This window comes from Hibiscus syriacus, unplaced genomic scaffold (assembly GCF_006381635.1).
Source record: "Hibiscus syriacus cultivar Baekdansim isolate YM2019G1 unplaced genomic scaffold, ASM638163v2 tig00110607_pilon, whole genome shotgun sequence".
NCBI classification, from domain to species: domain Eukaryota; kingdom Viridiplantae; phylum Streptophyta; class Magnoliopsida; order Malvales; family Malvaceae; genus Hibiscus; species Hibiscus syriacus.
Window position 1 is genome coordinate 37,774 of NW_024062799.1, and position 10,658 is coordinate 48,431.

General features: G+C 33.4%; 1 protein-coding gene across 1 annotated transcript; it reads left to right on the top strand.

Moving 5' to 3' along the window:
- The first annotated feature begins 5,902 nt into the window (after positions 1 to 5,902).
- LOC120135325 (classical arabinogalactan protein 26-like) lies at positions 5,903 to 6,382 on the top strand. Its single transcript, XM_039151608.1, has one exon. The coding sequence runs from the start codon at positions 5,935 to 5,937 to the stop codon at positions 6,253 to 6,255; it is 321 nt and encodes a 106-aa protein (XP_039007539.1). The 5' UTR covers positions 5,903 to 5,934; the 3' UTR covers positions 6,256 to 6,382.
- Positions 6,383 to 10,658: the final 4,276 nt, after the last annotated feature.

Here is a 10,658-nt window from a genome sequence, read left to right on the forward strand (position 1 = left end):
ATATAATATGATTTATAATGTAAATATATTATATAATATTAGAGAACGAAATTAGGTGTCTACAATCGGGTATAACCAACTATACTTGATGAAGTGATCAACAAACATTACATAATATGAATATCCATCATATGACATATGTTTGGTGCTCCAAATATCATAATATAAGTAGTTCAAGAGGGTAAGAGCTTGCCATAACATTTTGACCGAATAACAATTTATGACTTTTATTGATGAGACATGAAGAACAATGAAATTCTTTTAAGCTGACAGAGTCATAAGGTATATTACATGTGTGTAATATAGATGTTAAGACTTTATCAGATGGATGACCAAACTTGTGATGTAGTTGTTGCACAGACATACAACTAAGTGAATTTGCTTGAGGAGGAAAAGATCTCAGACAACTCAAGTATTGTGGTTAGTGTTACGTACAACAACTATTGGACGATCTCCTAATTGATTGACAATAAAAATCAACAGATCTGTATAAGAAATAGGACAATTTACCAAGGCAAGACCAGAGGCAATATCTTGCATATCTTTCATGTAGTCAGAGATAGATTTAGAACCACGTGGGTTGCGAGCTAGCTTGGATTTAAGGATAAGAATATAGCCAGGAGATGCACAAACATAACTTTCAACTAGAGTATCCCACATTATTTTAGCGGTGAAAGCCGGTGAAACAAGAGGTTGGACTAGATCACCACAACTGCCAAGAATAACACTGATAAGAATTTTATTCTGACGATACCATTGTAGATATTCATGATTAGCAATTTTTATTACAATATCGGTAAACTGGGATGAGGAAGGCTGCAAACCATCAATATAACTGATGAGCCCAACACCAATGAGAGTGGCATCCATTTGTCGACGCCAAGCAAGAAAGTCGACAGACGTAAGTTTAATTGTAAAATTGGTTGGTGCATTGAGATGCATGAGATTGTTGGTGGTAGAAGATGGAGCCATTACAGGATAACCGATTTGTGAGAGAGTGGAAAAAAAGAGTAGAGAAATTCTACTAGGCTCTGATTACCATGTAAAAGATTTGTATATTTGATATCTAATCTAATCTTTATCTTTGATATTGGTTTTGGTTTGGTGAATTCTTTTACCCTTTAAGTTTAAAAGATTGTCTATCCAATTCGATTGAGAAAAAATACAACATATTTCATAAATTATCAAATTTTTTCTACTTTCCCTTATCAAGTATTTTTATTATTGTAGAATTTTAAAGGGTATCTATCCAAAGAACATTAACTTCATCAACGAGATTGAAAAATCCAATATCAATTTTTGTATCGCTTAGATATGGTTGAATCGAAAAAAATAATTATGCTAGCATTGGTTGAATCACTTAGATAGAGTTGAATTAAAAAAAAATTATGCTAGCACTGGTTAATCAATTAGATATAGTTGAATTGAATAAAAAATTATGCTATCATTGGTTACACAGGCTTGAATCATTTAGGCTCAACTCTTTTCTTACAAAATTTATGTTTGTATATGTCAATTATTTAGTTTTATGTAGATTTGTCTCATAACAGTGACGAGGAAAATTCTCAAAGTTTGTCTTCCATAGGAAGGACAAATACAAATAAGATTGATTTGAATAGACTTGTGGTTGATAGTAAAGGTGCAATTTATGATTTGTATAACGACTATGGTAATGGCATGGGTTCAATGTTCGAAAAGGAAAAATGGATATATTTCTAGCACAAAAATTATCTGCAGTAAAGATCTCTACTATTATAAACAAGGTTTTAAAGAATTTGAAGATGACGGGAAGACAAAAAAAAAATAATAAATTGGAAACTAAAACTGGGTGTCTACCGATGCTTCGTTTTACAGTGTAAGATAATCAATGGACAATCACTCGTTTTATCTCTGAGCATAATCATGAATTGACAACTCCTATTGAAAGATATTTACTTAGATCAACTCGATCAATTCTAGAAAGCTAATGTTATTAATTCAATAGTTAGTGTCGACACACGTCCCAAAGATGTGTACTCTTACATGTCGAATGAAGTGAGGGGTGCTGAAAATATTGGGTTTACAGGATGAGATTGTTATAATTACCAGTGTTTTTAAAACCGAACCGGACCTTAAACTGGTGAAGCTACTGGTTCACTGGTTCAATCGGTTTGAACCGGATTATATAAAATAATATATTTTTTAAAATTTTACATAATATTCAAAGCAATATTAATACATACAACACTACAGAAAAGCGTCTAAAGAGCATAGAAGAGCAAAAATAGGAGAACAAAACAATCTCACATGACTAAGAAACATAGAAGAGCATCCCAAAAGTCTAAAGAGTAAAAATAGGAGAACAAAACAATCCCACATGGCTAAGAAACATAAAAGAACATCCCAATTGACTTCTATAAATAATAGAGGTAATTTGACATTCAAAATCATGGAGCCTTTTTGTGAGCACAGAGCGAATTATTCTTTCTCTTCAATTGAGCTCGAGTTTTAGGCTTCACTCGAGCTTCTATTTTTTTTGAATTCGAGCCTTTTCGAGTTCGAGTTTCAATATTATATTTTGAGTTTGAGTTGAGCTTGATAATTTTTAGCTTGCGAGTTTTTAAGTCGAGTTGAGCTTACTTTTAAAGTTTTTGAGTTCGAGTTGAGCTCAACAATACTTGAGTTCGACTCGGCTCGTTTAACAAACGACTTCGTTTGGTTTAAATTAAAAAAAAAACAGAACTGGTGGTTAACATCGGCTTTACCGGTTCTCAACCTGTTCTACTGGTTTTCAACCAGTTCATTGCAAAACTGGTTTTGGAAGTTAGTCGGACCGAACAGGCAACTGGTTCACGGTTCAATCGGTTGAATCGGCCGATCCGGTCCGGTTTTGATAACCATGATAATTACATAACAAACAAAAACTGATTATGATTGAATCCAGTGAAAATCAAAGTTTAATAAACCATTTCAAGGTCAAAGCAAGTGAAGATCCAATTTCTTTCTACACAGTTTAAGTGGATCAAGAAGCTCAGATCACAAACTTCTTTTGGAGAGATGGGTATTTCAAGGTTGATTATGATTGTTTTGGAGATGTTGTGGTTTTTTATACAAGTTATCTCAAAGTTTGTGCTGTTCATGTAAAAATGAGTTTGAATATTTATTCTTAATGATTTCTTATCCCAAATGTTGAGTGGTTCATGTAAAAATGAATTTGAAGAAATTCACCATACCTATTGTGAGGATGAGCTATTGAAAAAATTCTTAATTATTTTATAGTCCAATTTGGGTGGTTTATATTGAGATAACATGATTAAATAAACTACGTAAGTGAGAAGGATTAGCCATCTTCTATGAAAAATGTTGGCCATTTTTTTAGTACACTTACTAGAATCATGAGGAAAAAGGGTTATATATATACTTTCGTATATACACTTTGTAGACACATCGAGGATTTCAGTGGATGAAGGGGTTAATTATGTGTTATGAGTTCACCCTGATCTTAGAAAGTTCAAGATTCATTCATTTATTTAAGAGAAGAATTACTCGTCATCAATATGTACTAGTTCCAGATACGTTCACTATTGTTCTTCTTGTGTTTTAACTTCAAATTTCTCAATTTTACAAAAGAATTCTTTTGTATTAGTAGGGGAATGTTGGTAATACAAAGAATTTCACATTGGTATGAACCATTTGGTGTGGCCCGTTTCGATTAATATGTGTTTCTTTTAGATAAGATTCTCTTGATAAAATATTTAATATAGTTCATGGTCATTAGAAAATTATTATGTGTATACATTATCAATTACTAAAGTCTTTTGAACAAATATTACATTGTAACCATCGTATACTATTAAAAAATTTAGTACTTATTTATGTATAATTTATTTTATTTAGAGTAAATTTTATCATATACAATTGAATTTTAAATGTTGTATTGTTTATATCACTTAACTTTGATTTTTTCCAACTATATCACTGAATTATTAAATTGTTAGTTGCACAATAACATAATTGATGATAGTTAAAATAAATACCACATCGAAACAACGTCATTTTGATGATTATTTTGATACACAAAACGACATCATTTTGTTGGATAAAAATTAAAATTTAAATCACACTCTACATAGATTGAGCCTAAGCACTTAAGATCCAAAAGCTTACAATTAATCACTAAATCGAGTAAAATTTTAAAATAATTGCAATATAAATAACATATTTTTTTTAATTACGATAACGATTTCATTGTTCTAAACTGACTTTTCGCTTACTAAATTTGTTGTAAATTCGAATTAAAAAATAATTTTATAAAATCGAGTCAAATTGAATTCCAAAATAATTTACTATCCCTAATTTTACATTTGACATAAATTGAGTGGCAAATGTGACTCATAATTTATAATTGAACATTCTCGGGGCTGCTTTCAATGTAGAGCATTAAAATTTTACTAGGCTCAAATTTTACGTGGACTGCAGCAAGACAAGCCAGATAGCCAGCCTACTTTGCCTTTTGATTTTTTGGGATCGGACCAAAGGATTCTATTTGGGTACTAAAGGGTAATAAAATTGGTTGAACTATGTCGGTTCAAAAATACAGGGTTTTTATTAGGGATAGACATAGGACGGAACCGACGGTTCCGACCCGATCAGGTTGGATTTTTTTATAAAAAAAATTGGGTTCAGGTTGGGGTGGGTCGGGTCGGGTTTTTTTAAATATGATGTTCGAGTCGGGTCAAGTCTAGGTTTAGGGTGAAAAATACCCGTCCTGACCCAAAAATATATAATTTTACCTTATATATTTAAGAATAATTACAATAAAACCCCTATATATTATTTTTTTCAATTAAGTCACTATTTTTATTGAATAAAAATAATTTTTTTATTATTTCAGGCCGGGTCGAGTTTTTAAATTATATATCGGGTCGGGTTCGAGTCGGGTGAAAACTTATTTTAGTTGGGTCGGGTCGGGTCTCGGGTGGAGGACTCATTGTTCTCAGATCAGGTCTAGTGGACCAAAAACTTGACCTAACCCGACCCATGCCAATCCCTAATTTGTATCTATTTATTTTCAACCCTCTAACCAATCAATATGATATGGTGTTTTTCTCCGGTCTTTATATATATATATATATATATATATTTTTTCTGATATTCAATTTTTTATGTTAAATTAGCAATCCCATATTATGATGATAGAAAAAGATATTTTTTAGAGTGAATATATATATATTAATAATAAAAAAATTCATACGAACGAATATAAATAAAATTTTAGGGTGAACATTAATAATAAAATGAACAACTAATATATTTTAATATTTAATAGAATCGAAACAAGTTACATGTTAATAATTTCTCTCTTAGGTTCTTATATACTATTCCATCTCACGAAATTTGTCACTTTTAATTTTTAAAATTATTTTATTCAAAATATCTTCCTAAAATTTCAGCAGAAATAACTTTAATGTTTTATTTTTTATACTTACACGTCTAACTTTTTTACTCTTATCAAATAAATATGTTAAATCTATTGATTATGTTTTAAAAATAATTTTATTATCTCCTTCATTTTATATAACTTGATCAATTTTATTTCCAAAATTTTTATATTTAATTAACATGAGATAAAAAATAATGGGTCAAAAGAAGTAAACTTATATTTCTTCCATCCCACTAAATGTATTTATTATTGACCTTTTAAAAGTTAAAATTCCTAAATTTTAACTATGAATATTTTAATATTTAAAGTAATTAATTTTTATAAAATATATATTTAAAAATTACTAGATTTAAAGTTTTTTAAATATATTTTAAATATTTTTATCAATAATAAATTTTAAATAATAAAGACCCTGCTCACAAAATGTCAATCATAACTAAAATCCAAAACTTGTGCATTTCCCATAATGAAATTTTGTTCACTATCTTCATCTTCGTATTCGTCTCAGCTCCATGTTCAATACTCAACGGCTGCACCGGCATTCTTGCCGGCTGCTCCTCTGTCATCGTCTCCGAGCTTATCTCCGGATATCGAACCTTTGCTCCCCTACTCCTAAAGGCATGGCACCGGCTCCGGTTGATTCATCGATCCCATCTATCCCTTCAAGTCCCAGCCCTCCTAATCCAGACAGTATGTTGGCCCCTGGCCCTGGTTTTGAACTTGCACCATCTGGTTCGTTGCTGGAATCGGGTTCGGTTTCTTTAACATTGGATGGAGATATGAAATCTACATTGTTTCTTGGTTTGGTAGGGGCAGTTTTGTCATTGCAGTAGCTTTCTGGTGTGTGAGGTTCGATGGTGGCGACTTCAATTATTATTCCTACTGGCGTATCACTTTTTTTTCTTTGTTTTTGTTTCCTAGTATATGTTACTTTAGTTTCATGTTAGGTAAACCAAGTGTATGGCATTGCTGTAAACTGTTTTTATTCAGATAGAATACAGTTCACAATTTGATAACTCATAATCAAATCTGCAAACTAAATGTAACATTTATTTTTATCTTTTATATTTGTTTTAGGTTGTTATTTAATTGTCATATTTAATAAAAAAATTAAATTTCGAATTTAAATTCTTTTTTTAAATATTCTTCTGATATTGTTGTTGTTGGAGAGGCAAAGCGGGGGGTAGGCACAGTGCAAGCTGTGTGGAAAATGATGATTTGGTGAATAGGAATAGCCATAGGAATTGGACTCACAACCACTGTGCTCGGGAAAAAGGAGAGGGATGTGCTCTGCTCTGCTGAATCGTTGGATCATTGCTCCTCCTCTTTTTCAAAAAGATTATGTACTTAGCACTCGATTGGGTTGCGAAAGTTATACGATTCAATGTCTGTACTACTAGCGGTTTCTTCCATGTATTTCCATGGATTCCTGGTTGTCGAGATCCATTTATAGAGCTCAAAACGGTTATTTATTCACAAAGTCCGGTTGTTTTCTCATCAAGTTCATAGATTATTAGGATTGGATCGTTGTTCAGTTGTCAAAAATCATTCGCGGTGTTCATTCTTAGTGGAGGAAGTTGAAGGTAAGAGTAGTCTTTATTATCATTATTGTATTTTACTCGTGATTTAAGTCTTGCAGGATCTTCTTAAGGGTCGTTGGCGACGGAAAGAACTAAAGAGAGGAATTGTAGCCTATGGGAACACTTGAATTTGTTTTGATGGGAATGGGTTCGTTAAGGGAGGAGAGGAGGTTTGGAAGATGAGTGATCGGGGAAAACTGGTAACAGGTCGATGAGTTCGGTGGAGGCTTGAGTCGGAAAAGTTAGTAGGTTCCGATAAGGGAAAGGTTGAAGATGATCAGAGTTGGTTTACTAGAAGTAGAAGGGGGAGAGAAAGGAAAGTCTAGAGGCTGTTACACGTATGCAACTGCTGATGTACGGACTGGAAAGTGGTTATGGGTTTGGTTTGTTAAAGTGAAGCTATCCATTAATGGAGGAAGCATGTGGTATTGCGATTTGGGGGTGAATTATATTAGAAGGAATTATCAAACAAGGAAAGTTGGGGGACTTTTGATTGAAGAGACAAGTCAAGAGCCTATTATAGAAATGATATTAGGTTATTTTCGGAGATTTTACTGAAAGTATTTTAAATGGAAGTCTCTAAGGATGTTTGAATATGGTTTGTGGTCTTGTCAAGTGGGAGAACAATTTATTTATTCTTCTAGATGATAGCAGATTATGCAGCAGGTAGATTATTATCAATGTGGTATGGGTCTGGTCTACTAGATGTACTGCCCTGTGCAGAGAGCAGGTGAATTTGGCTGGGACCAGGATAGGAGCGGGAGTTTAAAGTCCTGTCAGGCAGAGCATGTGTGCAGTATCTGCGGTCACTGTACGGACAGGTCTATAGACTGGAAAATCTGCGTGAGATTGCTTCTTTGCGGGGAAATGGAAAATTCAAATAAATTTATTTGGGTTGGTATTATGAAGAGATATTTTATTTTAAAGAATTTCTTAAGGGTTGGCAGAGGGTGTAAGTGGAGAAAGTCACATAAAAAATATCTTAGTCAATGCGATGGGATTGCTAGCCGGGATTGGGAAAGAAGTCTAAGGGGAGAGAAGGTGGCTCTTACCTATTACACTCTCAAAAGAAATAATTTTGCTTTTGGCTTTGATTTTCGGAGTAACTCTATTGAAGTGTTGGCTATCAAAGAAGGGTGTAAGAGTGGTATTTTTGCTTTCTCCTTCAATTGATCATTCTACGAGTAAATTATCAGAAGAGGTTGCGAATCTTATGCAGCATCTAAGGTTCACAGAGGAGGAGTAGGACGATATCTCTCCTCCAAGGGTCATTGCTGAAGATGATTTGGTGGAAATGGATAAGTGGATCGTTGGGAAGATCATTTGCTACAAGAGAGTCGATATCGAGGTGGTGTTGTGGGTCTTCTGCTCTATTTGGGGTCATGCTAGACTCACGAACTCAAGCATTTTGAAAGACAATATGTTCTTGTTTAAGTTCAAATCGCTCTCTGATAAGCAAGCGATTCTCAAACGCACCCCATGGAGTTTTGAAGGAACTATTTTAGCAATAGCACATTTTGACCCGACATTGAGTCTTGAAGAATCTGACTTCAGGCCTCTTGCTATGTGGGTGAGAATTTATGAGCTCCCCTTGGGGCTTATACGGATTGAGACAGCGGAAAAGATTGGCAACAGAATAGGGAAGACCATTGCTACTGATACAAGGTCCGGAGAAGGAAGAATGGGTGACTATCTTCGGGTTAGAGTGGAGATTGATTGCACCAAGGGGAAGCTAACAGAGTTGCCCACTCCTTAGCTCAATGGGCCTTATCAAACCATAATCCAGTTTGGTTTTTCCTAGATGAACCTGATTGTATCAAACAACTTGTAATTGATGATGTTATTGGAATATAAGTTGTTATTCCTTAAAAAAACAATGTCTGTACTACAAGCTGCTAGTTGAAAGGGCTCTGCTGTAATGGTCGGCTATTATATATATATAATACTTACGTGACACTATATTTCCCAAAAATTTAGGGTAAAGTATAATAATGGTCATTGAACTTTTGTGACACTTGCATTTAGGTCCCCAACTTTTAAAACTTGCAATATAATCCTCCAATATTTTGTCTGTTTGCAATATGGTCCCTGACGTAACCGGCTGTTTGACGTTGTTACATTACCGTTAGTACGTTTGCAATATGATCAATGGACTTTTCAGGCTCTTGCATTTAGGTCCCCCAACTTTTAAAACTTGCAACACAATCCTCAATTTCATTCTAAAACCCAAATTCCTTTTCGAGCTCGAATTTCCTTTACGCTTCTCTCTTCTCATTTCCAACGTAACTTTTCAGTCGAGGATGCATGGGAAATTCTAATCTAACTTTGAATTATGTGGAGGTGTTGACTTGAATAAGGGTTCATTGAGAGAAGACCCGATCAAAGGGACTATCAGGACCATCAATGATTCAAGGTGTAATGTTAGATACATGTCATCTCAGGTGAAGCATAGATGTTCGATGAAATACTTGTGAGAAAAAAATGGGGTTAGAAATGCAGAGTTGACAAATACTACTAAGATGAACTAAGTATCATTGTTAAAAGTCACCAACAAAGCTGAAATTATTTTGTATAAATGACATATAATAATTTCTTCATTTAATCATTGTAGTTAAAGATTTTCCAATAGATGATCGAATATAATGAAATCCCAAATAGCGCCTTTACCTCTCAGTCTCTTTCAATCTCATGCATCTCTTTTGGTTTTTGTTCTTCAATTTTCCGCCATGTAAAATCGTAAACCCAAGCAGTGCTTTGTCTTTAAGCTTTTTATTTACAAAGAAAAAATGGAGGAAGAATTACTGAAATGCAACACTGATTGCATTTATTTCTTAGTCTCTCCCCTCACTTACAAGAAGGTATTTATTTTCTCTCTTGGGCTATTCGGAAGTAAGCTTTTCATCTTTCGTACTTTCCTATTTTCAGCTTGCATTGCGTGTTTTTTTGTTGAATTTTTATGTTTCTGGAACTACATGTCAAGGATCTAGATATTCACTGTTAGTTTTGAACCAAAACCATCTAATTTTCTTTCTTTCTTCTTAATCAAAATTTTTAGTACTCCTTATGAAAAATATTCAGTCCATCAGAATAGAAGTGAAAGAGTGTCCTATATTAATTATTTTTATCTTCTTGTTTGGTTTTTCTTTGAATTAGGAATTTGGTTGTGAGTATCGACATAGTGAAATCGCCAGGCTCAACCCGAGAGGCTGCTGGTACTAGTTTACTGGGAATTGTATTGATCCAACATGTGGTTTTTGATGTCCTATGAGATCGTATTCTTTTTAATAAGTTCATGTTGATTATGGGACTAATATATCGTGAACAAATTGATTTTTTTTTTACATGTTTTGGAAATTTTACAGTTGAATCTGTATTGAATTATAGCTTTAGAAGACAATTCTGCATGCACGCAACTCAAAAGAATCATGATAGGGTAGTATATTTGGAGCAACTACTTGATATGTTGCCCGCTCATTGCACATTTGCATCTTAATTTTTGGCATATATATGTTTGTTGCAGTGTCCTCTATGTTTTACAATTTCTTTTATTGCTGACATGCCATAAATTTACAAGAATTATAGGGTCATATGATTTTAGTTCCGCTATCTGCTTTAGATTCTCATCATGTTTGGCTATTGAGGAACATTAAAAATGG